Below are 17,201 nucleotides of genomic sequence, written 5' to 3'. Positions count from 1 at the left end.
CATAGTGTGACACTTGAATGTGACGTTAAAGTATGATTTTGAACTGTATTGTTGGGAATGGAGGATAGAATTGCTAGATAAATACAAATTTTGCATGGGACATACTTACATTGAAAAAATTATTCATTGATTATCTGAAACCCATCTGGGTATTACCAATTAAATCTGGCAACCATAAGGAGGTAGAAGGAATTGAATAAAACCTTTCAAGCAGTAGGATGAGGTGAAATTTGCATGCTTCCAGAGTGGTGAGTGGTGGAGGTGGAGGAGTATAGAAAGGGATGACATGGTAGGTTGATGCCAAATCAGAGGACCATCAAGCACTGGAAGGATTTAGACTGAATTTGATAAGCAGAGGGGAGCTTATGAGGTATATAAACAAGGTAGTGATGGGATCAGAGTGAAGCCATCAAGAGATTAGTCTGAAAGTGGTTCATGGATGAACGGGGGAGGGAGAAAAGGATAGGAGATTGCTCTTGGTCTCACATCACTTGCCCTCCTCTTCCTGTTCTTGCACTTCATGTCTGGTCCTTGATCCCTTCTCCCTTCTTTTGTAGTTTGCCTTTTCCTTCTTAAGCTCTCCTGTCATTCTCCTGTTCTAAGTCACAGCCTCAGCTATTCTTTGACTGTCAATGTCATGCCTCTGTTGGATCAGAGTTGCTGAGTTTACAATTCTGAATTCATCCAGTCACCTACTTCTGCAGCCAGGGCACTGTGTCCTCTTGAAGAAAAACAAACACTTGGGTGACTTGATGCTACTACATGTGTGTGTCTTGCATTTATGGCTGGTCCCCTGAAAAACTTTAGCTTCACATCTCTCATCAGCCACTCTTCTCCATTTTCTACAGCAATTACCTTAAGCCTTAATCTCTCCTCTGCCTTCGTCCTTTGTATCAGATGGTCATGCTTCATCCATGGACAAAGATCCCTGCTCTCTTGGAGGAAGAGTTGTACCTCGTCCAGCCAACACTGCGGCTCATGACTGTGTCTCCCATCTTCAAGGATCGTGATCCTTGCCTTTCAACGTTTTTTCATTGGTTGCTCTGCTAGCTCCATCCCATCTTCTCATAAACATGCTCAGATCCTTTCCTTTAAAAATTCTTTCTAGAAATTGGCTTTTAAGTCAGAGTGGCTAAAATGAACAAATCAGGAGACTATAGATGCTGGAGAGGATGTGGAGAAACGGGAACCCTCTTGCACTGCTGGTGGGAATGCAAACTGGTGCAGCTGCTCTGGAAAACAGTGTGGAGGTTCCTCAAAAAAATTAAAAATAGATCTACCCTATGACCCAGCAATAGCACTGCTAGGAATTGACCCAAGGGATACAGGAGTGCTGAGGCATAGGGGCACTTGTACCCCAATGTTTATAGCAGCACTCTCAACAATAGCCAAATTATGGAAAGAGCCTAAATGTCCATCAACTGATGAATGGAGAAAGAAATTGTAGTTTATATACACAATGGAATACTACTTGGCAATGAGAAAGAATGAAATAAGGCCTTTTGTAGCAACGTGGATGGAACTGGAGAGTGCTATGCTAAGTGAGATAAATCATACAGAGAAAGACAGATACCATATGTTTTCACTCTTAATGTGGATCCTGAGAAACTTAACAGAAGACCATGGGGGGAGGAGAAGGAAAAAGTTCGAGAGGGAGAGAGCCAAACCATAAGAGACTCTTAAAAACTGAGAATAAACTGAGGGTCAATGGGGGGTGGGGGTGGGTGGGTGATGGGCAATGAGGAGGGCACCTGTTGGGATGAGCACTGGGCGTTGTATGGAAACCAATTGGACAATAAATTTCGTATTTAAAAGAAAAATTTTTTATGTTTATTTCTGAGACAGAGACAGAACACGAGTGGGGGAGGGGCAGAGAAAGAGGGAGACACAGAATCCGAAGCAGGCTCCAGGCTCTGAACTGTCAGCACAGAGCCTGATGCGGGACTCGAACTCACAAACTGTGAGATCGTGACCTGAGCCAAAGTCAGTCGCTCAACCGACTGAGCCACCCAGGCGCCCCAACAATAAATTTCATATTTAAAAAAATAGAAATTGGCTTTTATATTGCTCTTCCTTCACAACTGGAGCCTCTTGAACAATTAGCCCCTACTTGCTTTATTCCCATTTCTTCATTTCCCATTCCGCCTCAGCCTGATATACTGTGGTTTCTACCTCAGCTATTCAAGTGAATCTGTTCCCATTTAGATTAATAGAGATTTCTTAGTATTGAAGTTGAGTAGGCACTATTCAGCATTTTATTGCTTGGTGTCTTTAAAAGTCTCCTCCACCATCTTGAATTCTACCCACTATTCTTTTTCTGCCTAACTATTCGTGCCGTTTCTTCTTTTTCCCTAAGGGCTGGTGTCAGACTTCTGCCTTTGGCTTTTTCACTTCTTCTTATATATTCCAATAGCCCCAGTTATTGCCTATCAGTAATGACTTACAAGCTTATATTTTTGAACCAGTTTGCCCTCAGCAGTAAATATGCATTTCCAAATGATTATTAAACATTCTTCCTTCATATAAGTAGTTAAATTTCAACATTTTCAAAAGAAAACTATCTTTTCTCTGGAACTTGTTTTTCTGTGTTCTATAATGTGGGATTGGATTTGCTGAGGTTACAACTCTGAATCCATCCAGTCACCTACTTGCACCAGGACACTGTGTTCCCTTAGAGAAAAACAAACACCTAGGTGGCTTGATGCCACTATAAATATGTGACATACATGTATAATTCTGTGTTCGGTATGTGGCACAAGTTCACCCAAACTAAAATTATCTGAACCAAAAACTCAGTTAATCATGATTGGTTTCCCTCACCTGCTGCCCAAATCCAGATGTCAAAAATATTAGTAAATCCTTTCAGTTGTATGTCCCAACATTTCTTAAATCCTTGAGACTTGTCAACATCTTTGTTACTTTGCTCAGGATCTCATCTTTTCTCACCTTGGTGTTAAGAATAGCCCTCTGTGTGGTCACCACTGTAATCCATCTTCCACAGGACCTCAGGAGTGATCTTTTCCATCCTCAAATCAGATTATGTCATTTACTTACTTAATATTCTTTAATGTCTGCATAAATTCAGATTCCTTTGCATGGCATGCAGCGCCCTTCATGATCAGATATCAGTGATAATGAGAAATCTTAAATGTTTCTTGATCTTATAAGTAATGCATTTGCATTGATGCTTTCTACAGGTTCCTGGTACATATACTTTATCAAATTTTCTGAGATTAAAAAAGAAAATCATGGGGCGCCTGGGTACAGTCAGTTAAGCATCCAACTTTAGCTCAGGTCACGATCTCACAGTCCATGAGTTCAAGCTCTGAGTCAGGCTCTGTGCTGACAGCTCAGAGCCTGGAGCCTGTTTCAGATTCTGTGTCTCCCTCTCCCTGCCCTTCCCCCCCCAAAAAAATAAATAAACATTAAAAACAAATTTTAGTAAAAATTTTAAAAAGTCATAAATAGGTACTAAAATTTATCAGAGCATTTCTGCAACTTGAGATAATCCTGTGATTTCTCCCTAAATTCTTTAATGTGCTGAATCACACCGATTTTCTCATGTTAAACCATCCTTGCATTATAAACTGTAATTGATAATATTTTTTCCAATGCATTGTGTGATTTGATTAGATATTTTATTGTGCATATGTGTTCGTGTCCTCATAAGTGAAAAATGCTTAAAATTTTTTGTACCATCATTTATTTTGGAATCAAGGGAAATACCTCATTAACTGATTTAACTGTTTCTTCTCCTGCTCCCCTTTTCTTTTTTTTTTTTATTTTTTAATGTTTATTTATTTATTTATTTATTTTTTAATATATGAAATTTACTGTCAAATTGGTTTCCATACAACACCCAGTGCTCATCCCAAAAGGTGCCCTCCTCAATACCCATCACCCACCCTACCCTCCCTCCCACCCCCCATCAACCCTCAGTTTGTTCTCAGTTTTTAACAGTCTCTTATGCTTTGGCTCTCTCCCACTCTAACCTCTTTTTTTTTTTTTTTCCCTTCCCCTCCCCCATGGGTTTCTGTCAAGTTTCTCAGGATCCACATTAAGAGTGAAACCATATGGTATCTGTCCTTCTCTGTATGGCTTATTTCACTTAGCATCACACTCTCCAGTTCCATCCACGTTGCTACAAAAGGCCATATTTCATTTTTTCTCATTGCCACGTAGTATTCCATTGTGTATATAAACCACAATTTCTTTATCCATTCATCAGTTGATGGACATTTAGGCTCTTTCCATAATTTGGCTATTGTTGAGAGTGCTGCTATAAACATTGGGGTACAGGTGCCCCTATGCATCAGTACTCCTGTATCCCTTGGGTCAATTCCTAGCAGTGCTATTGCTGGGTCATAGGGTAGGTCTATTTTTAATTTTCTGAGGAACCTCCACACTGCTTTCCAGAGCGGCTGTACCAATTTGCATTCCCACCAGCAGTGCAAGAGGGTTCCCGTTTCTCCACATCCTCTCCAGCATCTATAGTCTCCTGATTTGTTCATTTTGGCCACTCTGACTGGCGTGAGGTGATATCTGAGTGTGGTTTTGATTTGTATTTCCCTGATAAGGAGCGACGTTGAACATCTTTTCATGTGCCTGTTGGCCATCCGGATGTCTTCTTTAGAGAAGTGTCTATTCATGTTTTCTGCCCATTTCTTCACTGGGTTATTTGTTTTTCGGGTGTGGAGCTTGGTGAGCTCTTTATAGATTTTGGATACTGGCCCTTTGTCCGATATGTCATTTGCAAATATCTTTTCCCATTCCATTGGTTGCCTTTTAGTTTTGTTGGTTGTTTCCTTTGCTGTGCAGAAGCTTTTTATCTTCATAAGGTCCCAGTAATTCACTTTTGCTTTTAATTCCCTTGCCTTTGGGGATGTGCCGAGTAAGAGATTGCTACGGCTGAGGTCAGAGAGGTCTTTTCCTGCTTTCTCCTCTAAGGTTTTGAGGGTTTCCTGTCTCACATTCAGGTCCTTTATCCATTTTGAGTTTGTTTTTGTGAATGGTGTGAGAAAATGGTCTAGTTTCAACCTTCTGCATGTTGCTGTCCAGTTCTCCCAGCACCATTTGTTAAAGAGACTGTCTTTTTTCCATTGGATGTTCTTTCCTGCTTTGTCAAAGATGAGTTGGCCATACGTTTGTGGGTCTAGTTCTGGGGTTTCTATTCTATTCCATTGGTCTATGTGTCTGTTTTTGTGCCAATACCATGCTGTCTTGATGATGACAGCTTTGTAGTAGAGGCTAAAGTCTGGGATTGTGATGCCTCCTGCTTTGGTCTTCTTCTTCAAAATTACTTTGGCTATTCGGGGCCTTTTGTGGTTCCATATGAATTTTAGGATTGCTTGTTCTAGTTTCGAGAAGAATGCTGGTGCAATTTTGATTGGGATTGCATTGAATGTGTAGATAGCTTTGGGTAGTATTGACATTTTGACAATATTTATTCTTCCAATCCATGAGCAGGGAATGTCTTTCCATTTCTTTATATCTTCTTCAATTACCTGCATAAGCTTTCTATAGTTTTCAGCATACAGATCTTTTACATCTTTGGTTAGATTTATTCCTAGGTATTTTATGCTTCTTGGTGCAATTGTGAACGGGATCAGTTTCTTTATTTGTCTTTCTGTTGCTTCATTGTTAGTGTATAAGAATGCAACTGATTTCTGTACATTGATTTTGTATCCTGCAACTTTGCTGATTCATGTATCAGTTCTAGCAGACTTTTGGTGGAGTCTATCGGATTTTCCATGTATAATATCATGTCATCTGCAAAAAGCGAAAGCTTGACTTCATCTTTGCCAATTTGGATGCCTTTGATTTCCTTTTGTTGTCTGATTGCTGATGCTAGAACTTCCAGCACTATGTTAAACAACAGCGGTGAGAGTGGGCATCCCTGTCGTGTTCCTGATCTCAGGGAAAAAGCTCTCAGTTTTTCCCCGTTGAGGATGATGTTAGCTGTGGGCTTTTCATAAATGGCTTTTATGATGTTTAAGTATGTTCCTTCTATCCCGACTTTCTCAAGGGTTTTTATTAAGAAAGGGTGCTGGATTTTGTCAAAGGCCTTTTCTGCATCGATTGACAGGATCATATGGTTCTTCTCTTTTTTTTTGTTAATGTGATGTATCACGTTGATCGATTTGCGAATGTTGAACCAGCCCTGCATCCCAGGAATGAATCCCACTTGATCATGGTGAATAATTCTTTTTATATGCTGTTGAATTCGATTTGCTAGTATCTTATTGAGAATTTTTGCATCCATATTCATCAGGGATATTGGCCTGTAGTTCTCTTTTTTTACTGGGTCTCTGTCTGGTTTAGGAACCAAAGTAATACTGGCTTCATAGAATGAGTCTGGAAGTTTTCCTCCCTTTCTATTTCTTGGAATAGCTTGAGAAGGATAGGTGTTATCTCTGCTTTAAACGTCTGGTAGAACTCCCCTGGGAAGCCATCTGGTCCTGGACTCTTATTTGTTGGGAGATTTTTGATAACCGATTCAATTTCTTCGCTGGTTATGGGTCTGTTCAAGCTTTCTATTTCCTCCTGATTGAGTTTTGGAAGAGTGTGGGTATTTAGGAATTTGTCCATTTCTTCCAGGTTGTCCAGTTTGTTGGCATATAATTTTTCATAGTATTCCCTGATAATTGTTTGTATCTCTGAGGGATTGGTTGTAATAATTCCATTTTCATTCATGATTTTATCTATTTGGTTCATCTCCCTTTTCTTTTTGAGAAGCCTGGCTAGAGGTTTGTCAATTTTGTTTATTTTTTCAAAAAACCAACTCTTGGTTTCGTTGATCTGCTCTACAGTTTTTTTAGATTCTATATTGTTTATTTCTGCTCTGATCTTTATTATTTCTCTTCTTCTGCTGGGTTTAGGCTGCCTTTGCTGTTCTGCTTCGATTTCCTTTAGGTGTGCTGTTAGATTTTGTATTTGGGATTTTTCTTGTTTCTTGAGATAGGCCTGGATTGCAATGTATTTTCCTCTCAGGACTGCCTTTGCTGCGTCCCAAAGCATTTGGATTGTTGTATTTTCATTTTCGTTTGTTTCCATATATTTTTTAATTTCTTCTCTAATTGCCTGGTTGACCCACTCATTTGTTAGTAGGGTGTTCTTTAACCTCCATGCTTTTGGAGGTTTTCCAGACTTTTTCCTGTGGTTGATTTCAAGCTTCATAGCATTGTTGTCTGAAAGTATGCATGGTATAATTTCAATTCTTGTAAACTTATGAAGGGCTGTTTTGTGACCCAGTATATGATCTATCTTGGAGAATGTTCCATGTGCACTCGAGAAGAAAGTATATTCTGTTGCTTTGGGATGCAGAGTTCTAAATATATCTGTCAAGTCCATCTGATCCAATGTATCATTCAGGGCCCTTGTTTCTTTATTGACTGTGTGTCTAGATGATCTATCCATTTCTGTAAGTGGGGTGTTAAAGTCCCCTGCAATGACCACATTCTTATCAATAAGGTTGCTTATGTTTATGAGTAATTGTTTTATGTATCTGGGGGCTCCGGTATTCGGCGCATAGACATTTATAATTGTTAGCTCTTCCTGGTGGATAGACCCTGTGATTATTATATAATGCCCTTCTTCATCTCTTGTTACAGCGTTTAATTTAAAGTCTAGTTTGTCTGATATAAGTATGGCTACTCCAGCTTTCTTTTGGCTTCCAGGAGCATGATAAATAGTTCTCCATCCCCTCACTCTCAATCTAAAGGTGTCCTCAGATCTAAAATGAGTCTCTTGTAGACAGCAAATAGATGGGTCTTGTTTTTTTATCCATTCTGATAGCCTGTGTCTTTTGGTTGGCGCATTTAATCCATTTACATTCAGTGTTATTATAGAAAGATATGGGTTTAGAGTCATTGTGATGTCTGTATGTTTTATGCTTGTAGTGATGTCTCTGGTACTTTGTCTCACAGGATCCCCCTTAGGATCTCTTGTAGGGCTGGTTTCGTGGTGACAAATTCCTTCAGTTTTTGTTTGTTTGGGAAGACCTTTATCTCTCCTTCTATTCTAAATGACAGACTTGCTGGATAAAGGATTCTCGGCTGCATATTTTTTCTGTTTAGCACACTGAAGATATCGTGCCAAGCCTTTCTGGCCTGCCAAGTTTCAAAGGAGAGATCAGTCACGAGTCTTATAGGTCTCCCTTTATATGTGAGGGCACGTTTATCCCTTGCTGCTTTCAGAATTTTCTCTTTATCCTTGTATTTTGCCAGTTTCACTATGATACGTCATGCAGAAGATCCATTCAAGTTACGTCTGAAGGGAGTTCTCTGTGCCTCTTGGATTTCAATGCCTTTTTCCTTCCCCAGTTCAGGGAAGTTCTCAGCTATAATTTGTTCAAGTACCCCTTCAGCACCTTTCCCTCTCTCTTCCTCCTCTGGGATACCAATTATGCGTATATTATTTCTTTTTTAGTGTATCACTTGGTTCTCTAATTTTTCCCTCATACTCCTGGATTTTTTTTATCTCTCTTTCTCTCAGCTTCCTCTTTTTCCATAACTTTATCTTCTAGTTCACCTATTCTCTCCTCTGCCTCTTCAATCCGAGCTGTCGTCATTTCCATTTTGTCTTGCATTTCGTTTAAAGCGCTTTTCAGCTCCTCGTGACTGTTCCTTAGTCCCTTGATCTCTGTGGCAAGAGATTTTCTGCTGTCCTCTATACTGTTTTCAAGCCCAGCGATTAATTTTATGACTATTATTCTAAATTCACTTTCTGTTATATTATTTAAATCCTTTTTGATCAGTTCATTAGCTGTTGTTATTTCCTGGAGATTCTTCTGAGGGGAATTCTTCCGTTTGGTCATTTTGGATAGTCCCTGGAGTGGTGAGGACCTGCAGGGCACTTCCCCTGTGCTGTGGTGTATAACTGGAGTTGGTGGGCGGGGCCGCAGTCCAACCTGATGTCTGCCCCCAGCCCACCGCTGGGGCCACAGTCAGACTGGTGTGTGCCTTCTCTTCCCCTCTCCTAGGGGCGGGATTCACTGTGGGGTGGCGTGGCCCGTCTGGGCTACTTGCACACTGCCAGGCTTGCGGTGCTGGGGATCTGGCGTATTAGCTGGGGTGGGTAGGCAAGGTGCACGGGGGCAGGAGGGGCAGGCTTAGCTCGCTTCTCCTTAGGTGATCCACTTCAGGAGGGGCCCTGTGGCAGCGGGAGGGAGTCAGATCCGCTGCCGGAGGTTTGGCTCCGCAGAAGTACAGAGTTGGGTGTTTGCACAGAGCGAGCAAGTTCCCTGGCAGGAACTGGTTCTCTTTGGGATTTTGGCTGGGGGATGGGCGGGGGAGATGGCGCTGGCGAGCGCCTTTGTTCCTCGCCAAGCTGAGCTCTGCCGTCTGGGGGCTCAGCAGCTCTCCCTCCCTTTGTCCTCCAGCCTTCCTGCTTTCTGAGCAGAGCTGTTAACTTATGACCTCCCAGACGCTAAGTCGCGCTTGCTGTCGGAACACAGTCCGTCAGGCCCCTCCGGTTTTGCCTGCCAGACTCGGGGGCTCTGCTTGGCCGGCGAGCCGCCCCTCAGCCCCGGCTCCCTCCTGCCAGTCCGTGGAGCGCACACCGCCTCGCCGCCCTTCCTACCCTCTTCCGTGGGCCTCTCGTCTGCGCTTGACTCCGGAGACTCCGTTCTGCTAATCCTCTGGCGGTTTTCTGGGTTATTTAGGCAGGTGTAGGTGGAATCTAAGTGATCAGCAGGACGCGCGGTGAGCCCAGCGTCCTCCTACGCCGCCATCTTCCCTCTGACCTGTCACCTGCTCCCCTTTTCTTGCTACTTCATGGATCAATTCATATAAAATAGGGCTTGCCCATTCTTTGAAAATTAGAGAAATCTTGTCCATGAAATCATGTAGACCTAGTCCTGGAAACTCATACAGAGGAAAATCATTGGTTACCATTTAAGTTTCTCCTATAGATGTTTAGACATTTTACTTTTATTTTTGTCTCTATGCCATATTTGGCATTTGATTATATTCCACCGATTCATCATCCATTTTGGTTAATTTTTCAAATTTATTGGCACATAGTCATTTATAATATTTTTAAAATTTATTTTGTCTGTTCTCATTTTTTAAAATTTTATTTATGTATTTTGAGAGACAGAAGAGCACATGAGCTAGGGAGGGACAAAGAGGGAAGGAGAGTGAAAGAGAAAGAGAGAGAGAGAACAGAAAGAAAAGAAAGAAAGAAAGAAAACCCCAAGCAGGCTCCACACTGTCACCACAGGGCCCAGTGCAGGGCTTGATCTCAGGAACAGTGAGATCATAACCTGGACAAAAATCAAGAGTCAGATACTTAACCGATTGAGCCACTTAGGTACTCCTACTGTTCTCATTTTCATTGTGTATTTTATTTATTTTTTTTCTCTTTGATCAGTGTTGCAAAAGATTTCCCCATTATATCTCTTCAGAGAAACAGTTTTCTTGTGTTTGTTTCTACCTTTTGCATATTTCCGCCCTTCTTTTTAAATTTTAATTCCAGTATAGGTAGCATAGTGTTATATTATTAGGTGTACAGTATAGTGATTCAGTCATTTTGTACATTACTCAGTGCTCATCATGATAAATGTACTCTTAATCCCCTTCACCTATTTCGCCCCTGCCTCCGCCCACTTCCCCTCTGGGAACCATCTGTTCTCTACAGTTAAGCGTCTGTTTCTCAGTTTGTCTTTCTCTTTGTTTTGTGTCTTAAATTCTACATGTGAATGAAATTATAAGGTATTTGCCTTTCTCTGATTTATTTCACTTAGATCCATCCATGTTGTTGCAAATGGCAAGATTTCAGTCTTTTTTTTGGCTGAGAACTATTCCATTTTCTGTGTGTGTGTGTGTGTGTGTGTGTGTGTGTATGTGTGTGTGTGTATCACCTCTGCTGTATCCATTCATCTATCAGTGGACACTTGGACTGCTTCCACATCTTGGCCGTTGTAAATCATGCTGCAGTAAACATAGGGGTGCCTATATCTTTTTAAATTAGTGTTTTTATATTCTTTGAGTAAATATCCAATTGAGAAATTTCTGGATCATATGGTAATACTATTTTTAATTTTTTTGAGGAGCCTCTGTACTGTTTTCCACAGTGTCTGGCCTTATCTTTATGATATCCTTGTTTTTTTCTTTTTCAGGTTTACTCTTTCTCCTCTGTCTTTATTGATATTAGTACTTAGCACCTTTATTTTCAATCTAGGTTGTTTTCTGATGAATATATTTAAAGCAAGTTTCTTTTTAACTAATGCTATACCTGTGTGTCATAAATTTTATTTTGGCTTTAAGTTTTTATAATTTACAGTGTTTTTAATAATTTTATAACACAGAGTGTTATTTTAGTTTCAGGTATGCAATATAGTGATTCCACAATTCTAAACAATGTCATAAATTTCAGGTTATAAATGTTTAAAATTATTTTATTTCCTTTTATACTCAAAGCTTTTGTTTTTGTTTTATGTCCACTTACAAATTTTCAAAAACTATTCTTCTGACATAGATTTGTAATTTATGGTACATGGTTACTTTCTGTGAATGAGCCATGTGTGCTCAGAAACAATCCAGACTCTATGTTTGTGAGTTATAAAGTTATATATGCATATATGTATGTATAAATATTAGCTTGAGTTTATTATGACTCAAATCTTCAATATCTTATTTTTTTGTGTGTTTGATCTGTCATTGAGAGAAATGTATTAGAATTTATCTGTGTAATTGTTGGGTTTTCTTTTTTCTCCTTATTCTGTAAGTTGTTTCTCCATAGATACATAGATAGGTATAGGTATTATTAATTAGGTACACATTTGTTTGTAGTCATATTGATCATTTTACCAGTATATATGTTCTTCTGATGTTAGAATTGCTACTTCAGCTTTCTTTTAGTTTATATTTGCCGTCCCTTTATTAATAACCTTTCTTTACATTTTGTTTTAGGTATGTGTCTTATAGCTAACATGTTGCTCTAAAAACATGTGTTTAAAAATCAAATTAAAAAAGTATGTCTTTAGTTGGTATATTTAAACTGCTTGAATATGTAGTAATGATTATTCTTTTATATCATGTTCCCTCCCCTTTTTTAATGTTTTTAGTTTTTTTTTTTGTTTTTTGTTTTGAGAGAGAGAGAGACAGAGCATGAGCAGGGGAGGGGCAGAGAGAGAGGGAGACAGAATCTGAAACAGGCTCCAGGCTCTGAGCTGTCAGCACAGAGCCTGATGTGGGGCTCGAAACCCTGAACCTTGAGGTCATAACCTGAGCCGAAGTTGGATGCTTAACTGACTGAGCCTCCCAGGCACCCTATACTTTTTCCCTTTATTTTCATTTCCCATCTACTGTTGGATGAATAAGAATTTTCTTCCTCTTTTTTGAGAGTAATATTCTCTATCTTTATCCTCTTGGTGACTGTCCCTAACTTATTTACATCCCTAGATTTATTAGTATCTCTTTCTTCCCACTTAACTTTTTTTTTTGCATTTTAAAAAAATTTATTTTTTAATTTACATCCAAATTAGCATATGGTGCAACAATAATTTCAGGAGTAGATTCCTTAATGCCCCTTACCCATTTAGTCCATCCCCTCTCCCACAACCCCTCCAGCAACCCTCTGTTCTTTATATTTAAGAGTCTCTTGTGTTTTGTCCCCCTCCTGGTTTTTCTATTATTTTTGCTTCCCTTCCCTTATGTTCATCTGTTTTGTATCTTAAATTCCTCATATGAGAGAAGTCATATGATACTTGTCTGTTTGTGACTAATTTCGCTTAGCATAATACCCTCCAGTTCCATCCACGTAGTTGCAAATGGCAAGATTTCATTCTTTTTGATTGCCGAGTAATACTCCATTTTATATATATACCACATCTTCTTTATCCATTCATCAGTCGATGGACATTTGGGCCCTTTCCATACTTTGGCTATTGTTGATAGTGCTGCTGCAAACATTGGGGTGCATGTGCCCCTTTGAAACAGCACACCTGTATCCCTTGGATAGATACCTAGTGGTGTAATTGCTGGGTTGTAGGGTAGTTCTATTTTTAATTTTTTTAGGAATCTCCATACTGTTTTCCAGAGTGGCTGCACCGGTTTGCATTCCCACTAAAAGTGCAAAAGAGATCCTCTTTATCTGCATCCTTGCCAACATCTGTTGTTGCCTAAGTTGTTAATTAATGTTAGCCATTCTGACAGGTGTGAGGTGGTATCTCATTGTGGTTTGATTTGTATTTCCCTGATGATGAGTGATGTTGAGCATTTTTTCATGTGTCAGTTGGCCATCTGGATGTCGTCTTTGGAGAAGTGTCTATTCATGTCTTTTGCCCATTTCTTCACTGGATTGTTTTTGGGTGTTGAGTTTGATAAGTTCTCTATAGGTTTTGGATACTAACCCTCTATCTGATATGTCGTTTGCAAATATCTTCTCCCATTCTCTCTGTTGCCTTTTAGTTTTGCCGATTGTTTCCTTCACTGTGCAGAAACTTTTTATTTTGATGAGGCCCCAATAGTTCATTTTTGCTTTTGTTCCCTTGCGTCTGGAGATGTGTTGAGTAAGAAGTTGCTGTGGCCAAGGTCAAAGAGGTTGCTGCCTGTTTTCTCCTTGAGGATTTTGATGGCTTCTTATCTTACATCTAGGTCTTTCATCCGTTTTAAGTTTATTTTTGTGTGCTGTAAGAAAGGTTCGTTGTTCTGCATGTCACTGTCCAGTTTTCCCAGCACCACTTGCTGAAGAGACTGTCTTTATTCCATTGGACATTCTTTCCTGCTTTGTCAAAGATTAGTTGGCCATACGTTTGTGGGTCCATTTCTGGATTCTCTATTCTGTTCCATTGATCTGAGTTTGAGTTTCTGTTCTTGTGCCATTACCATACTGTCTTGATTACAGCTTTGTAATACAGCTTAAAGTCTGGGATTGTGATGCCTCCAGTTTTGGTTTTCTTTTTCAAGATTGCTTTGGCTATTCGGGGTCTTTTATGGTTCCATACAAATTTTAGGGTTGTTTATTCTAGCTCTGTGAAGAATGCTGGTGTTATTTTGATAGGGATTGCTTTGGGTAGTATCGACATTTTAACAATATTTGTTCTTCCTATCCAGGAGCATGGAATATTTTTCCTTTTTCTTTTTTTTTTGTGCATCTTCTTCGATTTTTTTCATAAGCTTTCTATAGTTTTCAGTGTATAGATTTTTCACCTCTTTGGTTAGATTTATTCCTAGGTATTTTATGGTTTTTGGTGTAATTATAAATGGGATCGATTCCTTGATTTCTCTTTTTGTTGTTTCATTATTGGTGTATACGAATGCAACTAATTTCTGTGCATTGATTTTATATTGTGTGACTTTGTCGTATTCATGGATCTGTTCTAGCAGTTTTTTGGTGGAATCTTTTGGGTTTTCTATATACAGTATGTCATCTGTGAAGAGTGAAAGTTTGACCTCCTCCTGGCCGATTTGGATGACTTTTATTTCTTTGTGTTGTCTGATTGCCAAGGCTAAGTCTTCCAATACTATGTTGAATAACAGTGGAGAGCCACTTAACTCATTCTTATCTCCGTCTTACTTCCTTCTTCCTATCCCACCTACCACCATGTTGGTATCTACATTTTTATTTTACAGTTGCCTTAAATATTTCCCCCCATGGTACTAGGTTTTGTATGCAAGATTGAAATTAACTCTGATCTTACATATGTTTATTTGCACATATCATGTAACATGTCTTGTATTTACTGCATCTCATGTGATTTTCAGAGATGGTATTAATGTGGTAAATAAAAACTTTTGAGAATTTGTATAGTTGGAAGTATTTTAATTTCTTTTCACATATTTAGGTAATAGCTTAGATGAATATAAAATTATAAAAATCTATATTCAAAGTTCTTCCTTTGGCCCTTTGAAAATACTAATTTGTTGCCTTCTTAAATCCATTGTTGATGCTTGGAGGGAGATGATAATCATTTCCTGTTCCCTTTGGAAATACATTCTTTCTCACTGGAAGCTTTTAGCATATTTGTCTTTGATATTCTTAAATTTCATACCTAAAAATGTGACTAGGTGTGTTTTCCTCCTTATACATCATATCTGGAACACTGTGAATCCCTTTCATTCTGTGCTTTTTAAGTTTTCTTTAATGATGAGCAATTCTCAGCTGTTATTTCTTCAAAGACCCTGTTCTTTTTTTCTTCTCCTTCAGGGACTCTTGTTTTGTACAGGTTGACACTTCTAACCTCTTCCATTCTCTTTCGTTTTGTTTGCATTTCTTATTTCCATGTTTTGTTTTGTTTATTTGCATTTTCCATTTATCCTTTTCTGATATCTTCTGGGAACTTTCTTTGAACTGATATTTCCAGTCACTGTTTTGTTTTTCAGCAACACATATTCTGTTTAACCTATCTGTTCAAGCACAGGTTAGAGGATAGCGTATTGCTCTGTATGAGTTTCTTCAGTTTCCTAGTGGACAGAGTGGTGATAATATATCAACTCTGTGGAGTTGTTTTGGAAAACTAAGTGATGCAATCCATGTAAAGTGCTTAGAACAATGCCAAGTATGTGGTAAATGAGGGCTGTTTTTCTCTTTTTTTAACATTTATATTTTTCATACCCACTATTTCAAATTAGTTATTCTTTGTAACTACTACTCCTTGATTCACATGACTGATAAAAATGTTTTTTTAAAGGATATTTATTATGTCTGTTACTATGCAGCATTCTTATATCCTGTCCATTAATTCTGGTTTGCCTCTTACAGGTGTCTCTTACAGTTAAGGGGCTCCATTCTCTCCACATGTCTAGTTGTTGTGTTCTGTGAATATGTATTTCCCTGGGAGGATATCAGCTTCCCTGTGTGTGAATGTTTAGAGGTTGAGGGAGTAGAGGCTGGACAGGGGAGAGCTAAAGCCTACTCATCTTAGCTGGGGTTTAGGGAAGGCCAGTGAGGAGCGAAGCAGAGTACCTCTGCCTTTACTATTTGTCCTTGGCTGCAACCCTTTTCCCACCTCAACCAGGCAATCCCGCACCTTTGAGAAACCCTTAATTCATTGGTCCTGTGGCTGTCACTAGATTGATGCTGCTGTTTTCCCTTCTTGTGCTGGCCGGGAAAGTCCTCATCTCTAGAGGGCAGTGTGGAGGCAGCAACATAGTTGCACAAGTAAAAAGCCCTTCCCCAAACTGGCTGTAGGTCCAGGCTCTCTCATGCTCCTTGTTGATGTCTGCCTCTGCACTAGGACCTGCTGCCTTCTATCTCTCCAGGGATTTCTCACAGGTTTTGTGTCCCATTCTCAGATTTGTCACCCTGTCCCTCTGTCTTCATAGTTTCTGGGTTTAGAGTGGGATTCCAGGTGCATTGTCAGTTCTCCATTTTTTCATGGCTAGAAGTTTATAGTTTTTTATAACCGTACGTTAGTATTCTCATCTATCAGGTTGGTTTTTAAAACTGAACACAATTTCAGAATTTTAGGAAGCTCCTAATTACATGTGTGTCAGTCCAGTTCAGCTTTGTATCAGAAGATTAACTTAATAAAGACCTTTATTAAAAGAAAATTTACTCGTAAGGCAACCCACATTATTATGCTTTGGATAAACATTATAGTAAGGCTCTTCTGTAGTATAAGATATTCATACTGCGTCGACAGATTATCTCCCTGTTAATATATTCAGATACCCTTGGCATCTTTCTACTTGTATGAAGAGATTTAGCTACCTAAATTGTTTTTGTTTTTGTTTTTGTTTTATCTTATTAAATCGTTAGTCCTCTTAGAGCCGATTTGTATTTCACTGAGACATTTTATGATGATTTCAGTATATGCTGTACAGTATTTATAGTATATATCTTAACGTTATAATTAGAAATTGTAGAATATATAAAAAAAGTATCATAGAAAGCAATTTGCCTGTATCATTAAAAGATCAGATGAATGAGAATTTCTGAAAGAAAACCTTTAAAATTTCATCTTTTGTACTTATCCTTGTTATAATGTTTCCTATTTCTGTATTTATTAAAGATGCACAGTAATCAAAAAGGCTTACTTCCAGAGCCAAATCCTGTACAAATTATGAAAAGTTTGAACAACCCTGCCCTGTTACAAGTCCTTCTACAACCCCAGCTTTGTGGACGAGCTATTAAACCAGGTAAGCACATGGCACTGATTAAATATAGAAGGTTGGCATGAAGTCAGTTTGTGCTGTTTTATATGAAAAACACATTTAAATTAGTCCAAAAATATTTTTCTAGGACTTGTCATGAAT

At 39.0% G+C, this 17,201-nt stretch overlaps 1 protein-coding gene across 2 annotated transcripts in view; it reads left to right on the top strand.

Annotated features, from left to right (window-relative positions):
• RAVER2 (ribonucleoprotein, PTB binding 2) overlaps nucleotides 1-17,201 on the top strand; it is a 95,843-nt gene that overhangs the window by 29,260 nt on the left and 49,382 nt on the right. For both annotated transcript variants that reach the window (XM_060623880.3, XM_060623879.3), the window contains exon 5: nucleotides 16,958-17,084. In XM_060623880.3, coding sequence (XP_060479863.1) covers nucleotides 16,958-17,084 — 127 coding nt within the window. The remainder of the gene's footprint in view (nucleotides 1-16,957; nucleotides 17,085-17,201) is intronic.

The sequence above is a fragment of the Panthera onca genome, chromosome C1 (genome assembly GCF_046562875.1).
Source record: "Panthera onca isolate mPanOnc1 chromosome C1, mPanOnc1 haplotype 2, whole genome shotgun sequence".
NCBI lineage: Eukaryota > Metazoa > Chordata > Mammalia > Carnivora > Felidae > Panthera > Panthera onca.
This window is presented reverse-complemented; position numbering and strand designations above follow the sequence as displayed.